The following is a 25,747-nucleotide window of genomic DNA, read 5'->3' as shown; positions in this document are numbered from 1 at the left end:
CCTTATGATGAGAGTATTTGAGTCCAGGCATAGGATGTCTTTCTGCAATTATAAAGATCCTTAGGAAGACCACACATGGGGCATTATGTTCAGTTTTGTTCTCTGTAACCAAAAGACATGTTCTTGTATAAAGGGAGTGCAAAAATAAAATCAGCAGACTGCTTCCAGGAATGGTAAGTTTTCATTGGGATGAGATATTGAATAGACTGGACCTGTTTTTCTCTCTAGATTAGAATGAGAGGATGCAGGGAGAATGTTTTCCCTTTCAGGAATTTGAACCAGAACAACATTAGATAATTTAGGGCTCAGATGAGGAGTAATATTCAGATATTCAGGGAAGGATTTATGAATAGTCAGAGAAAATGAGATGGAGTTCGAAGATAGGCTATGATCTTGATGATTAGCAGAGCAAGCTGGAGGGGACAAATGATCCACTCCTAAAATATTTCCTTTGATCCTCAAGCAGAGAAAAGTACAGTGATGCAGTTTGGTGGGCAGGACAATGTGGAATGAAGCATCCTGTCCCAAAAGAGGTGCATGAGCAGAGGTACTTGGGGTATGATCTGACTTATGAGGTGCTCTGGTAGAGACCCGCTTTAGAACCCCCACCCTGTGCTACATTCTATACGTGTCCTTCTATAGTCTCGTTGAAACATAACACGGGAGGACACTGATGTGGGCACAGGTCAGTGAAGATGGTTGAAAGTCGAAAATAAATGGACCCATTGGTCTTGGCGTCAAAAAGGAGGTGAAAAAGAATTAAGGCGATTGGCAAATAATTAATAGTGACATGAGAGAAACGAAACACATTCCGTGTTTGCATTCCAAGAAAGCTGGAAACATTAATGGAAGGATTTGCAGGATCATGGGGAGAGGAGCAAGTGGGATCCAAATGGATGGCCCTTAGTTTGTGCTGGCACGAATCCGATGGGCCGAGTGGCTCTCGTTCGTGCGTAAAATGCATTTAACAAAAAAATGTGATTCTGCGCTTCCATAAGTGTCTAGTTATGATTTGCAAGATATGGAATTGGAAAACCTGGGAAAAATATGTTTTTTATTTGTGTTTATTTGAACTGCGATGCCCTTTGTGGTAAATTCCCTTCAGCAGAGAAAGACCAGGAGCCAGTGAGCGGTGCGTGGTGGGGATTGCTCGCCTGAAGCCAAGGGAAGTTCCCTGCTCTTCCAGACGGGGTTATAAAGCGGGGCGGCGGAGCCCAGGCTCACAGCTCCAGAGCCTGACGCCCCTTGCATAAGTGAAGTCAACCTCGGCTTGTGTGTGTGTGTGTGTCCGAGTGCCGCTGAACCATGGCTGGAGACAGATGCGACCCAGCCGCTACAATTACTCTTGCATTGATGCTCGCCACAGGTTTCTCATTTATTTTACACCATTAATAATCTGCATTTTCTTACGATTCGTCTTGTGTTAAATATCAGGCACCAAAGTATCAATTTTGGTATATGTTTGTTTAAAGAAACAAAGAGGTGAATATTTAAAGCGTTAAACTTGTAAGCTTTTAAAAAAATAATATTGTTTTTGTGTTGTTTCAAAACTGCAGGATCCGCCTTCAATTTGGAGTTAAACCCGTCTAGAAACGTGTGGGCTCGTATCGGGGACTCGCTGGAGTTGAACTGTGAGGCGAAGAACTGCTCGTCTCCGACCTTCACGTGGAGAATCGGGACCGATAACCCCCTGGGCGGAACAATCACAACTCGGGGCTCGGTGTCCACATTCACCATCTCCGCGGTTACTACTCAGAACCAACACAAGTACACTTGTTCCGCAAAATGCGGCACAGAAGAAAAAACGAACATATGCCAACCTCAATATATTCTGTGAGTATTAACCCATCTCCCGACTGTAAACTTGTTGCAACTTTGTCCGGCCACATAAAAGTTTAAAAAAATACTGGAAACACTCAATTATTCGTGCAGTCTCCACGAAGAGAAAAACAGAATCTCGACCCGAAACCTCACCCGTTCCTCCATGGCCGGCCTTAGGAGGTGCGGGGCCCAATTGGGGACACTTTTGGTTAGTCCCAGGATCCCAGCCAAGGTCTGTAGAATCATAGAAATACAAATAAAGTCTATTATAGACTTTATATCTCTATGGTAGAATGGAAAGTAGTCAAAATGTGCGCTTAAAATGTGCCTGCGAGTTAATGGACCAAACAGATCTAAGCTACATTTTAATATAAAATTGCATACATGTAAGCCTACAAGTAACAAACAAAATGTGTAGATCACCTCTGAAAAGTACATCGTTACAATACCACTTGTTTTAGTGGCAGTGAAATGAAGAAAAAAAAGTAATTTAATTAAATAGATCCTGGAAAACCAATAACCATTCGTGAAAAACCAGTCCAGGCATTAAATTGTGGGGTTCAGCCCCATCCTACCATTTGGGCATCTACCCCATCCTAACTTAGTTGTGTGTGTGTTAGTTGTCTGTGCGTTATGTGTGTGTGTGGGAGGGAAGGAGAGAAGGGAGGAAGGACAGAAGGCAGGGAGGGGAAGTAGACAAAGGATGGAGGGAAGGAGAGAAAGAAGGGATGGAGCGGAGAGAAAGGAAAGGAAAGGAGAGAAGGGAGGAAGCGAAGAAAAGAAGGGAGGGAGGCGGCATGAGCGGATGCTGGGGTCTGGGCGGATGGGTGTGAGCTGAGGCCGAGGTTTGTAAACATTGCTCCAACCCCCGGCCGGCCCTGTATTGTTCACCACGTGTCCCCGGGGAGAGAGAGGGGTGGAGCCGGGGATGTGTACATGAAGCACGGCGAGTGGAGGGGCGGGTGCGCTATCCCGGGACCGTGATGGAACGACCCACCCCCTCCCCTTCTCCCCTTCCCCATTCCCCCTCACACCCCCTCCCCATCTATCCCTTTCTTCCCCCTCCATCCCTCTACTCTCCCTCCACCCGGGGTAGATCTACCCGAGCCGAGAGTAGATTTCTCCAAAGATCCTAGAGCGGAGCGGATCCTAGAGCGGAGGTTCTTAAGGGGTTGGACAGGCTAGATGCAGGAAGATTGTTTCCGATGTTATGGAAGTCCAGGACAAGGGGTCACAGCTTAAGGATAAGGGGGAAATCCTTTAAAACCGAGATGAGAAGAACTTTTTTCACACAGAGAGTGGTGAATCTCTGGAACTCTCTGCCACAGAGGGTAGTTGAGGCCAGTTCATTGGCTATATTTAAGAGGGAGTTAGATGTGACCCTTGTGGCTAAGGGGATCAGGGGGTATAGAGAGAAGGCAGGTACGGGATACTGAGTTGGATGATCAGCCATGATCATATTGAATGGCGGTGCAGGCTCGAAGGGCCTAATGGCCTACTCCTGCACATAATTGCTATGTTTCTATGTTTGGATGACTCCAGCGCTGCCCCCGTCGGGGCGCGGCCCAATTGGTAGCAATCGGTCTAATGGGCTTAAGCCCAGCCCAGCCCTGCGTTCCTTCTTTCTCAGAGATACTACCTGTCCTGCTGAGTTACTCCAGCTTTTTGTGTCTATCTTCGGTTTAAACCAGCATCTGCTGTTCCACTGAAAGGTCATTGTTCTGGGGGGATTTCACTCGTTATAGCGCAGCGTCTGAAGAGAGCAGTTTTCCTTCTGTTTTCTCTGTGTTGCAGCTCTGTCCGACACACTCATCGTGGAGACTGTGGGCAGTCTGGAAGTTGGCCAGAGAGGCTCAGTGAGATGTACGGTCCCCAAAGTCTACCCCGCTCAAGTGGAGGTGGAGTGGCTGAAAGGAACAACATTGGTGAAGACCGACAGCTTCCGTGACTACACAGAGGAAGAAACGGCGATGAACTTCATCTACGAACTGACGCCTGAATTGCGAGACTCGGGACAAGAGCTGACATGCCGAGTGCAATTACTCACGGAGAACCAACCACGCAAGGCCGAGGGGTCGCTAACGTTACAGGTTCACTGTAAGTATGGAGACAGAGATATAACATTGAGAACGGAATCACAGTCATAGACTAGTCTGGACAATGGTTTAAGTCGCCCGCCTTTAATGTAGTGAATTATCCCATCTCCTTCTACAGATGCTCCCACGGGGATTGACATTACTGCAGAGCCCTCTGCCACAGTGAGAGAGGGTCAGGATGTTCGGCTAACCTGTGCTGCAGACAGCAGCCCCGCTGCCACGATAGTGTGGAGCAAGTTATCCGCCGGCAACTGGTCAGTCGTGGCCGAGGACCGAGCGATTCTGCACCTGTCACCGGCCCTGTTCGGGGACACGGGAATGTACCGCTGTGAAGCCGGCAATAAACTGGGGACAATCACCAAGGAGGTGGAATTCCACGTTCAAGGTGCGTTTGTTTCACTATTGTAATTTTACTATCACTGTTATAGGAAAGACGTGGTCAAGTTGGAAAGGGATGAGAGAAGATTTACCAGGATGTCACCAGGGCTAAAGGGTCTGAGCTATAGGGAGAGGTTGGGCAGGCTGGGACTCTATTCCTTGGAGAGCAGGTGAGGGATGATCTTGTAGAGGTGTATAAATCAGGAGAGGAATAGATTGGGTATAGTGGGTGCATCGATGACCAGACATAGGTTTATGGTGAAGGGGAAAAGATTTCGTAGGAATCTGAGCGGTAACTTTTTCACACAAAGGTTGGTGGGTGTATAGAACAAGCTGCTAGAGGAGGTAGCTGAGGCAGGGACGATCCCAACATTTAAGAAACAGTTAGACAGGTACATGGATAGGGCAGGTTTGGAGGGACATGGACCAAATGCGGGCAGGTGGGACGAGTGTAGCTGGTTTGGACAAGTTGGGCCGAAGGGCCTGTTTCCACACTATATCACTTTATGACTATGACTATGTTTCTTTGCACGGATTTGGCTCAACTTTTTGCAATTTATTAATTTCTCACACATCTGATCTCAGGTAGCCCCAGGGACACGACTCTCTCCATCACCCCCTCTGCTGTGAAGGGAGGAGACAGGGTCACGTTCAGCTGCACAACCCAGTCCAACCGCCCTGCCCATCTTGTACTGAGGAGGCAGTCAGCGAGCGGATGGAGCGAGCTAGACTATGCGAATGGGACATTGACAATCCGTGATGTCAAGCCAGCTGATGCAGGGCTGTATCAATGTGAGGCCATTAATGCTCTGGGGAAGCAGATCAACATCACCAAACTCCAGGTTCAAGGTTTGTGTGGAAATTAATGAGAAATTTACAGGAACTGAATGTGAAAAGTATGTTCACTTAAATTATTACGAAGGGGGACAAGAATGATTTGGATTTATGGGGGAACATTCATACCATCCATGGTAGTTGAGGCTGGGACTATCCCAACATTTAAGGGACATGTACATGCGCCCCTCCACTCGCAATAAGGGCAGAGTCCCCCTGGTCCTCACCTTTCACCCCACTAGCTGGCACATCCAACAAATAGTCCTCCGTCAATTTTGCCACCTCCAACGTGACCCCACCACTCACCACATCTTCCCATCTTCCCCCCCCCCATCTGTCTTCCGCAAAGACTGCTCCCTCCGTAACTCCCTTGTCAATTCTTCCCTTCCCTCCCGCTCCACCCCTTCCCCAGGCACTTTCCCTTGCAACCGCAAGAGATGACTTGTCGCTTTACCTCCCCCCTTGACTCCATTCAAGGACCCAAGCAGTTCATTCCAGGTGCGACAGAGGTTCACCTGCACCTCCTCCAACCTCATCTATTGCATCCGCTGCTCTAGATGTCAGCTGATCTATATCGGTGAGACCAAGCGTAGGCTTGGCGATCGTTTCGCCGAACACCTCCGCTCGGTCCACATTAACCAACCTGACCTCACGGTGGCTCGGCACTTCAACTCCCCCTTCCATTCCATATCTGACCTCTCTGTCTTGGGCCTCCTCCTTGGCCAGAGTGAGCAACACCGGAAATTGGAGGAACAGCACCTCGTATTCCGCTTGGGGAGTCTGCGTCCTGTGGGCATGAACATTGAATTCTCACAATTCTGTTAACCCTTGCTGTCTCCTCCCCTTCCTACCTCTCCCTCAGCCCTCGGGCTCCCCCTCCTCCTTTTTCCTTTCTTCTTCCCACCCCCTATCAGTCTGAAGAAGGGTTTGGGACCGAAACGTTGCCTATTTCTTTCACTCCATAGATGCTGCTGCACCCGCTGAGTTTCTCCAGCATTCCTGTGTACCTTACACAGGTATATGGATCGCGGATTATCACGTTTGCTCTCTGCATTTCAAGGCATTATTGATGTTTTGATGAAATGCAGAGAGCAAACGTGATAATTCCCGATATTTTCTATTTTTATATCTGCACGGCCAACAACTTCCGTTGTAATTTTTCCTTCTGCTCCCTCTTGTCTTTACCTTCGTTTTTATCTATCTTCTGGACTCTAAAGCAGGATAACTGTGTCTCACGGTCACCCCGACTGGCACAGTTATTTACAGCTCAAAAACGGGCCGTTTTCGCGGTTTTTAACAGGTTTGAAAGTGCGCGTTTTCAGCATCAATAACATGTACTGGAAGTGACGTTTGTACCCCAGTTAAATTTTGCTGTCACGTGGGTGAGGATCTATCCTTTCGTGAAATAACCCTATAGAGGTGTATAAATCATGAGAGGAATACATTGGGCGGATGCATCAGTGGGTGCATTGATGACCAGACATAGATTTATGGTGAAGGGGAAAAGATATAGTAGGAATCTGAGGGGTAACTTTTTCACACAAAAGGTGTTGGTTGTATGGAACAAGTTGCTAGACGAGGTAGTTGGGACGATCCCAACATTTAAGGAACAGTAAAGGGGCTGTCGCACTGCGGCGACCTAATCTGGGAGTATAGAAGAGGTTTTTCTTTTTGGTTTTTTTCACTATTTGGTAAGTTTATTTTATTTAAATTTTATTTAAATTTTATTTTATTTAAATTAATTTTTATTAGAAGTACAGTAAATTACAGTAATACACATCATGTATATCTTATTACATTTGTTGTACCACTTCGTTTTTCGAGCTTTAAAAAAGGTAGAAATAAAAGAAGTAAGGAAAGTAAGCAAGTCGTGAAGGTGCAGGAAAGTGTTGGGAAAAGAAAGCCCCTTAGGGAAGAAGTTAGAGAAGGAAGTAAAGAAAGGAAATAGACCCTAGAAAGAAAAAAAAGGAGAAACAATCGCTCTATTATAACACAAAACTTTGCGAAAAAGGATATTCCAACCATGTTTTTTTTTTTTTTTTTTTTACCCCCCATTACCAGATCCTGGTACCATTTATCTTTTAAATTACTATTGCACCTTATGCTTGTAATAGTTCCATAAATACAGACCACTTCTTTTGGAAATGGTCTGCTTTGCCTGCTAGGAGGAGTCTCATCTCTTCTAGGTGTAATGTTTCGAACATGTGTGAAATCCACATTTTTATTGTTGGTATTGGAGCATTTTTCCAAAATTTGAGTATAAGCTTTTTTCCCATTATTAGCCCGTAATTAAGTAAGTTATTTTGAAACGCGTTTAGTTCGGAGTTACCTTCCGATATTCCAAAAATGATCCATTCTGCTTTTGGTACCAATTTTATTTTAATTAATTTTGTGAAGATTTAAAATATTTTGTTCCAGAATTTTTGGATTTTTATACAAAAAACAAGAGTGCGCTATGGTAGCTTCTTGTTTTTTTTTTGTTTTGTTTTTTTTTTGTTTATTTTATAAGAAGTTAATACAGCACAAAACAGTACAGTGGCACCTAATTTTAGGTGCCAACTATGTAATACCGTAATCCATTCTATGTACAACCTCTAGTTTTATGTTATAAGAAGGAAGTAAGCAGAACAAGAAAAAGAAAACAATAGAAAGGGGAAAAAGTGGAAAAATAGATGGTAGAGAGTAGAAAAACGTGAAGTGTGTATATGAAAAATAAAAAAAGGAAGAGAGAAAGTGGAAAGTAGAAATAGAAGAGAAGGCCCCTTAAAAGAGAATTTTTCAAATCTGTATTCGGAGATGTAACTCTATCCGCGTCATGAACTGAAATCAGCAATCCTTACGGCACCGCTGCATCACATGATTCCAAAAAGTCGATGAAAGGAGACCAACTCTTTAAGAATTGGTCATATTTATCTATTAGTCGGAGTCTCATTTCTTCAAGGCGTGCTATGTCCATCATATTCCTAATCCACATTTTAACAGTTGGTGTGGTTGTATTTTTCCAAAATTTAAGTATCAATTTCTTTCCAATTATTAACCCATAATTAAAAAAATCATTTTGATCTTTATTTAAATTGGTATCTTCTCCTATTATTCCAAATATAATCCATTCCGTTTTAGGTTCTATTCTTGACTTGAAAATCTTTGTAAATATATCAAATATATCACTCCAAAATTTATTCAACTTTGTACATCCAGCAAATGATTGTGTTATATTAGCGTTTTGAAACAAACATTTATCGCATCTGGGAGAGACGTTTGGATAAAATTTATTCAACCTCGTTTTTGAATAATATAGTCTATGTAATAATTTGAATTGAATTAAATTATGTCTTGCATTAATAGAACAATTATGTGTATTCATCAAATACTTTTCCCATCTATCCTTCGAGATCTTTATCATTAACTCTTGTTCCCAATCTTCCCTTAATGCTTCTGTTGAGGGTGATTCTCTATTTAATATATTATTATAAAAGTATGATATTAATTTTTGTGAATCAGCCTTAATATTCATTGCTTCTTCTAAAGGATCTAAAAATATAGTTTGAAATCTATGTGTATATTTCTTCATAAAGTCACATACCTGTATATATTTAAAATATTGATTATCCTTCAATTTAAATTTTAATTTTAATTGTTGAAATGATAACAGTTTGCCCACTTCATACATGTCCCCTACTTTCCTAATCCCCAGTCTATCCCATTGTTGATATGTGTTGTCAATGAGAGAAGGTTTGAATGCGGGGTTGTTCAGTAGTGGAGTTAGTACTGATAAATTATTTAATTTCAAGGATACTTTTATTTGTTTCCAAATTCTTATTATATTGTGAATAATTGGGTTCTTCTTATATATTATACTATTCAATTTTATCGGTGAGAGCAGGATCGTTCCTATATCATGCGGATAGCACTCCTCTTTCTCCATTCTTATCCACTCCAACTGCTGAGTGGAACTATCCAGCCAGTATATTATGTTCTTAATATGCACTGCCCAGTAGTAATATATAAAGTTAGGTAATGATAAACCCCCAACTTCTTTAGATTTGCACAAATGCTTTCGTTGAATTCTATGTGTTCTGTAGTCCCATATAAAATTAGTGATAGTGGAATCTAATTTTTTGAAGAAATATTTTGGAATATATATTGGGATCGCTTGAAACAAATATATTAATTGTGGTAAGAAAGTCATTTTTATAGCGTTAATTCTACCTATCAATGAGAGTGGAAGCGTTTTCCAAAATTTAATCGTATCATTCAGTTTATTTAATAGTGGTGTAAAATTGGCACTAAATAATGATTTGTGTCTTCTCGTAATTTTAATACCCAGGTACTTGAATTTTTCTGTTGCAATTTTGAAGGGGAATTTTAGTAAGTGTCTCGAATCCTGTGGATTTAAAGACATAATTTCGCTTTTATTCCAATTTATTCTATATCCTGAAAAAGAGCCGAATTCCTCAATTAGTGTTAATAAGGTGGGTATACTCGTTTGTGTATTAGTAATATATAAAAGGATATCATCAGCGTATAATGAAATTTTATTCTTTGAGTCCTTACTGTTATATCCGTGAATATTCGGGTGATTTCTAATCCTTTCGGCCAGCGGTTCTATCATAAGGGCAAATAGCAATGGTGATAAGGCACACCCTTGCCTATTACCCCTTGATAAGTAAAATTTTGGAGATAGCGTATTGTTAGTTAATATTCTTGCCGTAGGTCTATCATAAAGTAGTTTAATCCATCTAATAAAATTCTCTCCCATATTAAATTTTTGGAGTACCTTGTATAAATACTGCCATTCTACTTGATCAAATGCCTTCTCTGCATCCAACGTGACCACTGAGATATCTTCATTGTCCTTCTTATGAGAGTACATTATATTAAAAAGCCTTCTCAAATTATTAAATGATTGTCTTTTGGGTATAAATCCCGTTTGATCCGTATTTATTAAATTGTTAATATAATTATTTAGCCTTCTAGCTAGAATCTTTGCTAAAATTTTCTGATCCGTATTTAGAAGTGATATAGCTCTATAAGAACCAGGCTCATCTAAATCTTTATCTTTTTTTGGTATAAGCGTTATTGTTGCTTCTGCTAGGGTTTCTGGTAGTTTATTTTCAGTAAAAGCCTGCGTGTATAAGTTAAATAATCTTGGTACAATTGACTCCTGAAATCTTTTATAAAATTCATTACTAAAGCCATCTGGTCCTGGGGTCTTCCCATTTTTCAATGAGTTTATTATTAGTTTTATTTCTTCACTAGTAATACGTGCTCCTAATTGCTCTTGTTCTAAACTATCCAATTTTGGCAGCTTGCAATTATCTAAAACATTTGTAATTTTACTTACATCTGTCTTTATTTTGGATGTGTATAAATTATGATAAAATTGGGCAAACCTCTTATTAATATCCTTAGGCAATGTTAGAAACTCACCCTTGTCCGATTTAATTTTTGTAATAGTTTTTTCCTTTTCTCGTTGCTTCAGTTGCCTCGCAAGCAGTTTATGTGGCTTATCCCCAAATTCGAAGTGAGCTTGTTTTGTAATTTGGAATAATCTTATTACTCTAGCCGATAATATTCTATTGACTTTATATTTCAGTAAAGTTATCTTATTATGTTTATTTATGGTTGGGTCAGTTGCATTGTCCAGTTCTAGTAATTTTATCTTCTGTTCTATCCGCTGAAGTTCTCTTTTATTTTCCTTATTATGGTAGCTTCTTGTGACTGACATTTATCACAAATGGGTGAGACATTGGGAAAAAGGTTATTTATTTTAGTTTTTGAATAATATAGTCTATGTAATGTTTTGAATTGCATTAGAGTATGTCGTACCTTTATCGAGCATTTATGCACATATAGTAAGTGTTTATCCCAGCTCTCTTTTGAAATTTTTATAGCTAATTACCATATAACCATATAACAATTACAGCACGGAAACAGGCCATCTCGGCCCTGCAAGTCCATGCCGAACAATTATTTTCCCTTAGTCCCACCTGCCTGCACCCATACCATAACCCTCCATTCCCTTCTCATCCATATGCCTATCCAATTTATTTTTAAATGATACCAACGAACCTGCCTCCACCACTTCCACTGGAAGCTCATTCCACACCGCTACCACTCTCTGAGTAAAGAAGTTCCTCCTCATGTTACCCCTAAACTTCTGTCCCTTAATTCTGAAGTCATGTCCTCTTGTTTGAATCTTCCCTATTCTCAAAGGGAAAAGCTTGTCCACATCAACTCTGTCTATCCCTCTCATCATTTTAAAAGACCTCTATCGTCCCCCCTTAACCTTCTGCGCTCCAGAGAATAAAGACCTAACTTATTCAACCTTTCTCTGTAACTTCGTTGTTGAAACCCAGGCAACATTCTAGTAAATTTCCTCTGTACTCTCTCTATTTTGTTGACATCCTTCCTATAATTGGGCGACCAAAATTGTACACCATACTCCAGATTTGGTCTCATCAATGCCTTGTACAATTTTAATATTACATCCCAGCTTCTATACTCAATGCTCTGATTTATAAAGGCTAGCATACCAAAAGCTTTCTTTACCACCCTGTCTATATGAGATTCCACCTTCAAGGAACTATGCACGGTTATTCCCAGATCCCTCTGTTCAACTGCATTCTTCAATTCCTTACCATTTACCATGTACGTCCTAGTTTGATTTGTCCTGCCAAGGTGTAGCACCTCACATTTATCAGCATTAAACTCCATCTGCCATCTTTCAGCCCATTCTTCCAAATGGCCTAAATCACTCTGTAGACTTTGGAAATCCTCTTCATTATCCACAACACCCCCTATCATGGTATCATCTGCATACTTACTAATCCAATTTACCAGACCATCATCCAGATCATTGATGTACATGACAAACAACAAAGGACCCAACACAGATCCCTGAGGCACCCCACTAGTCACCTGCCTCCAACCCGACAAACAGCCATCCACCATTACCCTCTGGCGTCTCCCATTCAGCCACTGTTGAATCCATCTTGCTACTCCTGCATTTATACCCAACAGTTGAACCTTCTTAACCAACCTTCAATGAGGAACCTTGTCAAAGGCCTTACTAAAGTCCATATAGACAACGTCCACTGCTTTACCCTCGTCAATTTCCCTAGTAACCTCTTCAAAAAATTCAAGAAGATTAGTCAAACATGACCTTCCAGGCACAAATCCATGTTGACTGTTCCTAATCAGACCCTGTTTATCCAGATGCTTATATATATTATCTCTAAGTATCTTTTCCATTAATTTGCCCACCACTGAAGTCAAACTAACAGGTCTATAATTGCTAGGTTTACTCTTAGAACCCTTTTTAAACAATGGAACAACATGCGCAGTACGCCAATCCTCGGGGACTATTCCTGTTTCTAATGACATTTGAAATATTTCTGTCATAGCCCCGGCTATTTCTACACTAATTTCCCTCAATGTCCTAGGGAATATCCTGTCAGGACCTGGAGACTTATCCACTTTTATATTTTTCAAATGTGTCAGTACTTCTTTTACTTTGAAACTCATAGTATCCATAGCTACTCTACTAGTTTCCCTTACCTCACATAATTCAATATCCTTCTCCTTGGTGAATACCGAAGAAAAGAAATTGTTCAATATCTCCCCCATCTCTTTTGGCTCTGCAGATAGCTGTCCACTCTGTCTCTCCAATGGACCAATTTTATCCCTTGTTATCCTTTTGCTATTAATATAGCTGTAGAAACTCTTTGGATTTACTTTCACCTTACTTGCCAAAGCAACCTCATATCTTCTTTTAGCTTTTCTAATTTCTTTCTTAAGTTTCTTTTTACATTCCTTATACTCCTCAAGCACCTCATTTACTCCATGCTGCCTATAATTATTGTAGATATCCCTCTTTTTCCGAACAAGATGTCCAAATTCCCTTGAAAACCAGGGCTCTTTCCAATTTTTACTGTTTCCTTTCAACCGAACAGGAACATAAAGATTCTGTACCCTTTAAATGTAGTCCATTTCTCTTCTACATCCTTCCCATAAAACAAAATGTCCCAGTTCACTCCATTTCGCATCTCATCAAAGTTAGCCTTTCTCCAATCAAAAATCTCAACCCTAGGTCCAGTTCTGACCCTCTCCATAATTATATTGAAACTAATGGTATTGTGATCACTGGACCCGAAGTGTTCCCCAACGCATACCTCCGCCACCTGTCCCATCTCATTTCCTAACAGGAGGTCCAGCACTGCCCTCCTCTAGTAGGTACCTCTATGTATTTCTGCAAAAAACTATCCTGCACACATTTTACAAACTCAAAACCATCCAGCCCATTTACAGAATGTGTTTCCCAGTCTATGTGTGGAAAGTTGAAATCTCCCACAATCACTACCTTGTGCTTACTACTAATATCTGCTATCTCCTTACATATTTGCTCTTCCAATTCTCGATCCCCATTTGGCGGTCTATAATACACCCCTATAAGTGTTGCTACACCTTTCCCACTTCTCAGTTCCACCCAAATAGCCTCCCTAGATGAGCCCTCAAATCTATCCTGCCAAAGCACTGCTGTAATATCTTCCCTGACTAGCAATGCAACACCTCCACCTCTTGCCCCTCCAATTCTATCACACCTGGAGCAACGAAATCCTGGAATATTTAGTTTCCAATCACAGCCCTCCTGCAACCATGTTTCACTGATCGCCACAACATCATACTTCCTGGTGTCTATCCGGACTCTAAGCTCATCCACCTTTCTTACAATGCTCCTAGCTATAAAATATGCACATTTAAGAAACCCCCCGCCTCTTATTCTCTGTTTATTTCCTTGTTCTTCTTTCTCCTCTTGTGTCCGAGTGTTTCCCTTTTCTGCTTCCTGCCTTCCATTCTGTCTACTAGCTTTCTCTATTTGAGTCCCTCGCCCCAACCATTCTAGTTTAAAGTCTCCCCAGTAGCCTTTGCAAATTTCCCCGCCAGGATATTGGTCCCCCTCGGGTTCAAGTGCAATCCATCCTTTCTGTACAGGTCCCACCTTCTCCAAAAGAAGTCCCAATGATCCAGAAACTTGAATCCCTGCCCTCTGCACCAGTCTTTCAGCCATGCATTTATCCTCCACCTCGCTCCATTCCTACTCTCACTATCGCGTAGTTCTTGTTCCCAGTCTCTTCTAATACCATCGGTTGTAGGTATTTCTATATTTAAAATAATGTTGTATAAGTATGATATTAGATTTGCTGATTCAGCCTTTGTCTTCATGGCTTCATCCAATAAGTCTGGGGGCATGTTATGATAGTCTTTTGTGTATTTTTTCAGATAGGCACGGATTTGAAGATATTTAAAATATTGATTATTTTTCAAATTATATTTCAGTTGTAATTGATGAAATGATAATAATTTTCCTAATTCATACAAGTCTCCGAGCGTTTTGATTCCCATTCTTTCCCATTGTGTAAATGATTTATCTATAATTGAGGGTTTAAATGATGGGTTATTGACTATTGGCATTAAAAGAGATGGATTTCTTAATTTTAGATTTTGTTTCCAAGTTCTAATTGTGCTATGTATCATTGGATTTTTATTATAATTTTTGTTATTCAGATTCGTTGGTGAGAGGAGAGTCGCTCCTATATTACACAGAGAGCAGTCCTCTCTCTCCATTACAATCCAGTCCACCTGCTGGGCAGAATTGTCCAGCAGGTGAATCATATTTTTAATATTTACTTCCCAATTATAGTACATGAAGTTAGGAAGCGCTAGACCACCCATCTCTTTTGGTTTACTAAGGTGTGCTCTTTGTATTCTGTGGCATTTATAATCCCATATAAAATTTGTAATGTCCGAGTCTAGTTTTTTGAAAAACTTTTTTGGAAGATATATAGGTATTGATTGAAATAAATATAGGATTTGTGGTAAAAAGATCATTTTTATAGCATTTATTCGACCTATTAAAGACATCAGGAGCGTTTTCCAGAATTTGATTAGATTATTTAGTTTCTTAAGTAAGGGGCTATAATTGGCGTTAAACATAGCGTGATAGTTTCTAGTAACATCAATTCCTAAATATTTGAATTTTTCTGTGGCTATTTTAAAGGGGAATTTCAAGAGTAGTGTTGAGTCTCTCGGTTTTATCGACATAATTTCACTTTTGTTTCAGTTTATTCTGTATCCTGAGAAAGATCCAAAGTCCTCAATTTGCTTTAATATTTGGTATACTGATTTGGGGTTTTGTGATATACAGTAGTACATCGTCTGCGTATAAAGATATTTTGTTATTTGAATATTTTGTATTATAACCGTAAATATCCGGGTGTGTTCTGATTTTTTCAGCTAGAGGTTCAATTACCAGAGCAAATAACAGCGGTGATAATGAACATCCTTGTCTATTGCCCCTTGATAATTGGAATTTCGTGGATAGTATATTATTAGTTAATATTCTAGCCGTGGGTTTGTTATATAATAATTTTATCCATGCGATGAAGTTCTCTCCCATTTGAAATTTTTGCAATACTTTAATCATATAATCCCATTCTACTTGAGTTCTAGAAGAGTTTGCCCTCAACTCAAACGTGCAGCATGGTTGACACGTTGTCCTAGGAGGTCCTATGATGTCACTGGAACTCTCCTTGAGATTCTCGAGAGAAGTTCCTGCATACTCGCAGCCTCAATTAGGTTGAGGAAAATGTTTCAGCATGTTGAAAAATTTTCCGCATGTAAAAATTGGTCGGCATGATTCTTTTGAACTCGTAGTGCAGTGGAGTGGCGTTGCTATGTAGTTACAGGCAGCCATAGGCAATCTCCTTCGCTGACTGGGCATTTTAATTGGCTTATTGGAGTTTTCAGGACCAAAAAAACCGACGGCAATGTTAAACTTTATTATAAGTTGTCTAGCTTCTTAAAAGTCTCTCCCCCCACTTCTCTCCCCCCACTTCTCTCCCTCTTCTCCCCCCTTCCCCCCCCCCCCCCCCCCCCCCCGCGCGCTCTCTAAAGGACTTACCGTACACTGTGCAACCGTCTTTTACCTTCCTGTTCATCACACGTATGAATTTCAGACCGCGCTCCCCCGCTTTCCTGGCCCCCACCTTTGCGATGTGTTTATGTATGTGTGCGGTCAGTCGATCCAGCTCACGGTTTTATCGTTGACGGTCGATCCAGCTCGAGGTTTTTCAGGCGAGTGCCCTCGAGCTTGAAGGTTGAAAACAGTTGCTGAAAGGTCGCATCAGTGGGACAGGCCCTTTAATAGACAGGTGCATGGGTAGGACAGATTTGGAGAGACATGGACTAGTGTAGCTGGGACATGATGGCAGGTTGGACTGAAGGGCCTGTTTCAACAATGTATCACTTTATGACTATGACTCTATGTTTCTTTGCACTGTTTTGGCTAAACCTGTTCCACCCTGTCTGAAGTCCGCAACCATAGTCCCCTTGCCCAAAAAAACCCACATTTCCAGCCTCAACGACTACCGGCCAGTCGCACTCACACCAGTGGTGATGAAGTGTTTTGAAAAACTGGTCCGGGGTCATATCACATCACTCCTGCCCCGAAGCTTTGACCCCCACCAGTTTGCGCACAGAGCGAATAGGTCTACAGAGGACGCTGTAGCCACAGCTCTCCATGCTGCACTGTCCCACCTGGAGCAGCGGGGGAGCTACGTGTGGATGCTCTTTGTGGACTACAGCTCTGCTTTTAATACCATCCTTCCCCACAAACTGGGGGACAAACTGGGGGACTTGGGACTTCCACACTCCACCTGCATGTGGATAAATAGCTTCCTATCGGGTCGCAGCCAGAGAGTCAGAGTGGGCCATCACACATCCACGGCCCTCAGCCTCAGTACCGGCTCTCCACAGGGCTGTGTACTGAGCCCCCCTGCTCTACACCATCTACACACATGACTGCACCCCAGCCCACCACAGCAACACCATTGTCAAATTTGCGGATGACACTACGGTGGTGGGACTCATCTCCGGGGGGGACGAGTACGCCTACCGGGATGAGGCGGAGCAGCTGACAGTGTGGTGTGGAGAAAATAACCTGCTCCTCAACACCTTAAAGACAAAGGAAATAATAATAGACTTCAGGAAGAATAAAACGGACATGGTACCATTGATTATCAGAGGGGACTGTGTGGAGAGGGTGGCGGATTTCTGCTTCCTGGGAATCCATATTGAGGAGGACCTGATGTGGAGCGTGAACACCTCTGCGCTGCTGAAAAAGGTCCAGCAGAGACTGCACTTCCTGAGGGTGCTCGGGAAGAATAACATCACTCGGAGACTGCTGCTGTCCTTTTATCGGTGCTCCATTGAGAGCATCCTAACAAACTGTGTATGCGTGGTACACCAGCGGCTCAGAGGAAAGCGCTCCAGAGGGCCATTGACAATGCCCAGAGGATTGTCAGCTGCCCTCTCCTTACCTTGGAGGACTTACACAGTTCCCGCTGCATCAGAGTATTATAAAGGACATTTTCCACCCCGGACACTCCCTGTTTGAACTGTTGCCGTCCGGCAGACGGTACAGATCTACAAGGACAAGGACAAACAGACTTAAAAACTGTTTTTACCCCACTACTAAATGTAGCTGCCAAGGAACGCAGGGGCGATACATACTAAGGGACTGTGGTACACTGTGAAATCGACAGAAGGATGTAGGGTTGGGTGTTTATGCGTGCTATTTTCATGATATTTATTTTAGTTTATCTTTTTTTAACATTTTACCTTGTATGTATCGTTAGCTTTTAGAAATGTTTGAATGGTGCACTGACTGGCTGACATTTGTAAATTTTGTTGTACATGGTTCATGTTACAATGACAATAAAGAAACTATTCTACTCTATATTCTATTTTAGCAATAAATTAATTTCTCACGCCTCTGTTCTCAGGTAGCCCCAGGGACACCACTCTCTCCGATGTGAAGGAAGGAGACAGGGTCACATTCAACTGCACAACCCAGCAGATCAACAGCAACAAACTCCAGGTTCAATGTTCAATATCGGATGGTGCCGCGATGGCAGCTTCGCCAACAGTCTCCCCTTTTGTCTTTTTTTTGTTATTTCTATTATTATTTAAAAATTTGTGTTAATGTTCTCTGGTTTGTTTATGTGGGGAGTGGGGTCAGGGGAAATCACTTATCTTGCTGGAGATGCGATTGTTTTCCGGGTCGTATCTCTGGTCACTCTGCGGCCTAACATCGTGGAGCTGGAGGCGTGGACTTGACATCGGAGCTGATCCTTTGCCTGGCATCGATGCTCCAATCCACAGCCTGTGGACTTTAACATCAAGGGCTTGCAGCCTCGGGAGAGACCAAGTCGGGAAGCTCCAAAACCACATGATGTTCGACTAGCCCCGACCCGGGGTCCGATCGCCCGGCGCGGGGAACTGACATCTCCCGACGTAGGGCCTGCTGCCGGCTACGGGACTCAAGATCGTCCCGTCAACGGAAGGTGAAAGACACCCGACCGTTGGAGATCAAAGAAGGGAAGAGATCGAACTTTTTTTTACTTTCCATCACAGTGAGGAATGTGGAGGAGTCACTGTGCTGGATGTTTATGCTAAAATGTATTTTGTGTTTTTTATTGCTTTTTAGTTGTATAACTGTATGGCAAATCAAAATTCCTCGTATGTTACAATATATACTTGGCTCATAAAGTAAGTACGAATATATGAGTATGTGTGGAAATTAATGGGAAATACACAGGAACTGAATCATTATAAATTGCAATAATCTATGGTTGTAACAATCATTAATAGACATCACGGGATGTATAGATCGGGTAGATGCACAGAGTCTCTTGCCCAGAGTAGGTGAATCAAGGACCAGAGAACAAAGGTTGAAGGTGAAGGGGAAAAGATTTAAGAGTAATCTGAGGGGTAACTTTTTCACAGCAAGGGTGGTGGGTGTATGGAACAAGCTGCTAGAGGAGGTAGTTGAGGTTGGGAGGTAGCTGCGCTCGTGTGGGAGGTAGCCCCAGGGACATCGTTGTCTCCATCACCCCCTCCGAAGTGAAGGAAGGAGACCGTGTCACGTTCAGCTGCACAAACCACTCCAACCCCCCTGTCAGAGATAGACAAAAATACTGGAGAAACTCAGTGGGTGAGGCAGCATCCATGGAGCGAAGGAAATAGGCAACATTTTGGGTCGAGACCCTTCTTCAGACATGTGGGGGGGGGAGAAAATTGAGACAGTGGGCTGAGGAAAAGGTGGAGACAGTGGGCTGAGGAAGAGCTGGGGAGGGGAGGAGAAAGCAGGGCCTTCCTAAAATTGGAGAAGTCAATGTTCAAACCACTGGGATGGGCCCAACTCTGACCATGGAGGAGGCCCAGGACAGAAAGGATGGATTTGGAATGGGAGTGCTGAGCTACCGGGAGATCAGGTTGGTTAATGCGGACCGAGCGGAGGTGTTGGGCGAAGAGATCGCCAAGCCTACGCTTGGTCTCACCGATGTAAAGCAGCTGGCATCTAGAGCAGCGGATGCAATAGATGAGGTTGGAGGAGGTGCAGGTGAACCTCTGCCGCACCTGGAAAGGCTGCTTGGGTCCTTGAGTGGAGTCATGAGTGGAGGTAAAGCGACAAGTGTAGCATTTCCTGTGGTTGCAAGGGAAAGTGTCAGGAGAGGGGGGGTTTGGATGGGGAAGGGACGAATGGACCAGGGAGATATGGAGGGAGCGGGCTCTGCAGAAAGCAGACGGGGGAGGAGATGGGAAGATATGGGCAGCGGTGGGATCCCGTTGGAGGTGGCGAAAATGTTGGAGGATTATTTGTTGTATATGACGGCTGGTTGGGTGGAAGGTGAGGACAAGGTGGATGGACTCTGCCCTTGTTGCAAGTGGAGGGATGGGGAGTGAGAGAAGAGTTGCATGGTATAGAAGGGATCCTGGTGAGAGCCTCATCTATAATAGAAGAGGGGAACCCCCCTTCCCTGAAGAATGCGGACATCTCCGATGCCCTGGTGTGGAACACCTCATCCTGGGAGCAGATGTGGCGTGGACGGAGGAATTGGGAGTAGGGGATGTCGTCCTTACAGGAAGCAGGGTGGAAGAAGTGCAGTCCTGATAGTCATGGGAGTCAGTGGGTTTATAGTGGACGTCGGTCAGTCGTCTATCACCTGCGATGGAGATAGTGAGGTCTAATAGATATTCAGATAGACTCTGGCACTGGGACATTGACAATCCGTGCTGTCCAGCCAGCTAATGCAGGGCTGTATCAATGTGAGGCCACTAATGCTCTGGGGAGGCAGATCAACAGCAACAAACTCCAGGTTCAAGGTTTGTATGGAAACTTATGAGAAATTTACAGGAACTGAAAGTGAAAGTATTTTAACTTGAATTATTACATGTGAAGCAACGAAATGTGGTGCAGCACATTCTCACAAAGAGCAATGTGAGGAAAACCAATTAGTTGTAATGATGAAGAAAAACAAATTGTATATGTTGATTTACAACAACAACAAGACACAAAGTTCTGGAGTAACTCAGTGTGTCAGGTAACATCCCTGGAGAACATGGATGGGTAACGTTTCAAGCTGGGATCCTTCTTCAGACTGATGTTGGTTTAGTGATAAATATTGACCAGGAATAAACTGGGCAGAACTCTGCCACGTTAAATTTAGAATTGTGTTGCAGAATCGTTTATGTCAACTAGAGGGGGTTTTAATTTAACAACGTATGTGAAAGTGTAACTAACTGCTGCCATCCTTTGGCACAGGAGTGGAGAGACTTTCTAGCTTTTTGTGACTAATTCCTTGAACAGAAACTTGAGCTGACAAGTCATGGTGATTATTATATATGGCGAGAAAAGGTCACCATTGGCTGCACCATTCATAACATCCCCTCAGCCAATTTCACCTGGAAGAAAGTAGTGAACAACAGTGAAAATGTGCTGTCCTTCAGTAACAACAGCTTTACAATCCTTGAAAAATACACCAGTTTCCGGTCGACAGTCGGCGACAGTGAGCTTGATGCCAATGAGCTTAGCTTGACGTCTCCTGACGTAGGTGTTGTCCAAGGTTGGCGCCAGGATGACATGGGTTGTTGCCAGGTGACGTAGATTGTTGCCAGGTGACGTAGGTTGTCGCCGGTGCTGACTTCGGTGAATTCCATTGGCGACTACCTCCGTCAATCTCCCTCAACCAGCGACGGGTACCGGCGACTGAATTGGCTGAAGTTGTCTTCAGTTGTTGCCGACAGGGTCATAGCTTGTCATAGCTGGTCGCGGATGGACGTAGGTGTGGTCTTAGGTGGACATCCTAATGGGTCGCCCGCTGTTGGTAGCTTGCGGTAGCTTGATGTTGAGTAGGTGCTAGGTTATTGTAGCTTGTCGTAGACATTGTTGTAGGGGGGTCCAGTTGGCGGTTTTTCGGCGACCATTATGACAGTTGCTAGCAGACGCCAAAAAAATCACCTAAGTGGGACAGGCCCTTAATGTCAAAATAGGTAAAGAGTTATGGGAGACTCAGGGATAAATGAAGTTGTTGTTTTATTTTACATTTATACCTGTTATTTTCTGTCATTGAAGGGGTTTTTTTTGTTAACAATTACTCAGCGTAAAATATATATTTTAATTTCATCTCTGTACAAAACTTGAGTAAGGTCCGAATTTAGATTCTACAACAGATTGGTGAGGTGAGTGGATGAGAGGAACTCAATATCACATGGGAATTAATAAGCAAATTCAAGTAATCTGCGTGTGGAATTTGATACAGGCATTTTGTTCGACTTTAATTCCAGATTTGATGTTACTGTGCAGCAACAGGCATTGTGCAACCTTTCACAGCTGGGATTTACCTCCAGTTTTTAATGAGGCCTATCTTTATAGGGTACTAGCCTAAGTTGGACCCGTGTGGGGGGGTTCTGGAGTGCTAGTATGGGTGTTGTGGGCTGAAGGGACTGGTTTCTAGGGGGCTAGTAGGGACATTGGGGGCCAAATGGATTCTTGGTGTGGCAGCTCAGTCACTAAAGCCTGATGTGCTGGCAGCTCACTCACGGCTGGTGGGCTGGCAGTTGACACGGCTATTCCTTGAAATTCCATGCCAAGCAGGGTGCAAGGCCACCAAATTCAAGTGCAGTTTCATACCACTTCATGCATGGGGCAGGGCCACCAAATTCAAATGCAGTTTCCTACCACTTCAAGCATGGTGCAGGGCCACCAAACTCAAGTGCAGTTTCCTGCCACTTCACGCAGGGTGCAAGGCCACCAAATTCAAGTGCACTTTCCTACCACTTCAAGCATGGTGCAGGGCCACCAAATTCAAATGTAGTTTCTGACCACTTCAAGCAGGGTGCAAGGCCACCATATTCAAGTGCAGTTTCATGCCACTTCAAGCAGGGTGCAAAGCCACCAAATGCTAGTGCTGTTTCATGCCATTTCAAGCAGGATGCAAGGCCACCAAATTCAAGTGCAGTTTCCTACCATTTCATGCAAGGCTCAAGGCCACCCAATTTAAATGCAGTTTCATACCATTTCATGCCAGGGTGCAAGGCCACATTCAAATGCAGTTTCACACCATTTCAAGCAGGGGGAAACCACCATTAAACCACACAAAACACCACATGTAAACCACACACAGTTCAGTAGACACTCACAGTTCAGTTGATTCACAGCTCAGACAGTCGAGTCTTCTCCCTCCCCCATCTTGCAGAGACTGAGCCACACCCACACTTCTGGGTTTTATAATCCCTCCCTGCAACGATTTTAAAAGCCAAGGCAAGGCAATTGGGCTGCAGACACCCAACAAACAAAATTCATTTTGTGAACACCAACTTTTTAAAAAGGACTGCAGCCACTTTACAGGCGCATCGAGGGGACTCACCGTGGATTAGACGTGCGTTCAGTGTTATTCGCAGCTCAGAGAACTGTGACCCTCTCGCTTCCTGGTCTGGCAGAGACGCTTCCTGGTTTTATAGTCCCTCCCCCTGCCGCCAGTGGGGGCAGCAGAGAGAATGGGGAATTTTGTAAAAACATTAATATCCCTCTAATTTGTCATCGACAGAAAAAATCCTCCACACTGATATGGCGGAGGGGGGCTCTGAGCGAGGTGGCCAAACATGACGGCCGTAGGTGGCGGCGTTCTATCGAAAATCGCAGCACAGTCGGCCAAAAGCGGTCAAGATCAGAGATTTAGTAATATAGACTAGACTAAGTGGGACCCGTTGGGTCCCATGTTCACACGGGAGGGCTGGTCCCCCGACGCAATATTCCACCTCTCCACCAATTCCAATATTGGTGGTAGTGGGGGGGCTTTCTGGAGTGCTGGTATGGATTCTTGGGGTGGCAGCTCAGTCCCTCAAGCCTGATCTGCTGGCAGCTCACGCACGGCTGGTGGGCTGGCAGTTGACTCATGACTATTCCTTGAAATTCCATTTCAAGCAGGGTGCAAGGCCACCAAATTCAAATCCACGTTTCTTACCACTTTCAGCAGGGTGCAAGGCCACCAAATTCAAGTGCAGTTTCATACCACTTCAAGCAGGGTCGAAGGCCACCAAAATTCAAATGCAGCTTCATACCATTTCATGCAGGGTGAAACCACCATAAAACCACACAAAACACCAAACTCACAGTTCAGTAGACATTCAGAGTGTTCAGTTGATTCACAGCTCAGACAGTCGTGACTTCTCCCTCCCCCATCTTGCAGAGACTGAGCCACACCCACACTTCCGGGTTTTAAAATCCCTCCCAGCTCCCACCGGAAGGGGTGCGGCTTTCAGGGCGTGATTGACAGGAGAGAGATTCTCAACAATTTTTAAACACTAACACTTTTATTTTTCATTGATGGGAAGCATTATCTGCACCTGCACAGCAGAGGGGGGACTGAGTAAGATGGCCAAAAATCACAGCCATAAGTGGTAGCATTTTATCTAAAATCAATATACAGTGCAAACAGGAAGTAAGTGCATTTGCAGTCGTGCCTTTTAACTTCAAGCCAAAGCACCCAAGCCACCATCATAACAGTAAGTAGTGCCTATCAACTTCAAGCTAAAGCACCCAAGCCACCATTTGCAGTAAGTAGTACCTTTCAACTTCATGCCACCATTTGCAGTAAGTAGGGCCTTTCAACTACAAGCCAAAGCATCCAAGCCACCATTTTCAGTAAGAAGTGCCTTTCAACTTCAAGCCAAAGCACCCAAACACCCATTTGCAGGCAGTGCCTTTTTACTTCAAACAACCCATATTTTCATTTTCAAACCACATTAAGGGTACACAGTTGTGTAGACATTTGTTCAGTGTTATTCAGAGCTCATAGAGACGTGACCATTGGCTTCATCCATCTTGCAGAGACTGAGGCACACCACTTCCTGGTTTTATAGTCCTTCCCCTCCAGTAGGTGCAGCAGAGAGAATGGTGATTTTTTTTAAACTTCAAGCCAAAGCTCCCAAGCCACCATTTGCAGTAAGAATTACCTTTCAACTTCAAGCCAAAGCTCCTAAGCCACAATTTGCAGTAAATAGTGCAATTCAACTTCAAGCCAAAGCACCCAAGCCACCATTTGCAGTAAGAATTGCCTTTCAACTTCAAGCCAAAGCTGCCAAGCCACCATTTGCAGTAAGTAGTGCCTTTCAACTTCAAGCCAATGCACCCATGCCACCATTTGCAGTAAGTAGTGCCTTTCAACTTCATGCCACCATTTGCAGTAAGTAGTGCCTTTCAACATCAAGCCAAAGCACCCAAGCCACCATGTGCAGTAAGTAGTGCCTTTCAACTTCAAGCAAATCACCCGCCACCATTTGCAGTAAGTAGTGCCTTTCAACTTGAATCCAAAGCTCCCAAGCCACCATTTGCAGGCAGTGCCTTTTTACTTCAAACAACCCATATTTTCATTTTCAAACCACATTAAGGGTACACAGTTGTGTAGACATTTGTTCAGTGTTATTCAGAGCTCATAGAGACATGACCATTGGCTTCATCCATCTTGCAGAGACTGATTGAGGCACACCACTTCCTGGTTTTATAGTCCCTCCCCCTCCCTCCAGCAGGTGCAGCAGAGAGAATGGTGATTTTTTAATATCTCTTTTGTCAACTTCAAGCCAAAGCACCCAAAGCCACCATCTGAGCAGTAAGAATGATTGCCTTTCAACTTCAAGCCAAAGCTCCCAAGCCACAGAGATTTGCAGTATAGTAAGTAGATAGCCTTTCAACTTCAAACAAGCCAATGCTCCCAGCTAGAGAGAGAGAGAGGGAGGGGTGTAGAGAGGGCAGGGGCAGAGACAGAGGGCAGAGTCCAGGGGCAGAGGGCAAGGGCAGAGGGAAGGAGGTAGAGGACTGAGGGCAGAGGCAGAGAGAGGGCAGCTACAGAGCTAGCGGGCAGAGGCAGAGGGCAGAGGCAGAGAGAGGGCAGCTACAGAGGCAGAGAATAACAGCAACCTCCCTACCCTGCGCCGAGCTAGGCAGCGTGGGGGCGAGGCAGTGACGGGGCGGGCGGGCAAGCGGGTGGGTGGGCAGGCATCGACCAAAGGAACACAAGTTGGTATGCTGCAGTCTACAGCTATGACCTTCAATCCAGGGCCGACTTCATCTCCGTCTTTTGAATGACGGGGGGGGAGGAGGGAATTTTTGGGAGGTGACGTCACTTGCAGCGCAAGGAAAAAGGCTTGCAGACCCATTATGACATCATCAGCGAAAGACAGTCATTATTAAATTAAATGTTTTGTCAGATTTTTGA

The 25,747-nt window shown here is 43.6% G+C and overlaps 1 protein-coding gene across 1 annotated transcript in view; it reads left to right on the top strand.

The window, feature by feature from the left end:
- Positions 1–1,127: 1,127 nt before the first annotated feature.
- Positions 1,128–25,747, top strand: part of LOC129700660 (vascular cell adhesion protein 1-like) — a 39,973-nt gene continuing 15,353 nt past the window's right edge. Inside the window, exons 1-7 of the mRNA XM_055641240.1 lie at positions 1,128–1,366; positions 1,557–1,833; positions 3,581–3,918; positions 4,036–4,302; positions 4,881–5,144; positions 17,975–18,171; positions 20,842–21,097. Coding sequence (XP_055497215.1) covers positions 1,306–1,366; positions 1,557–1,833; positions 3,581–3,918; positions 4,036–4,302; positions 4,881–5,144; positions 17,975–18,171; positions 20,842–21,097 — 1,660 coding nt within the window. The 5' untranslated portion in view covers positions 1,128–1,305. The remainder of the gene's footprint in view (positions 1,367–1,556; positions 1,834–3,580; positions 3,919–4,035; positions 4,303–4,880; positions 5,145–17,974; positions 18,172–20,841; positions 21,098–25,747) is intronic.

Source organism: Leucoraja erinacea, chromosome 10, assembly GCF_028641065.1.
Source record: "Leucoraja erinacea ecotype New England chromosome 10, Leri_hhj_1, whole genome shotgun sequence".
Taxonomy (NCBI): domain Eukaryota; kingdom Metazoa; phylum Chordata; class Chondrichthyes; order Rajiformes; family Rajidae; genus Leucoraja; species Leucoraja erinaceus.
Note: the sequence above shows the minus strand (reverse complement) of the source record. Positions and strands in the feature narration are given on the sequence as shown.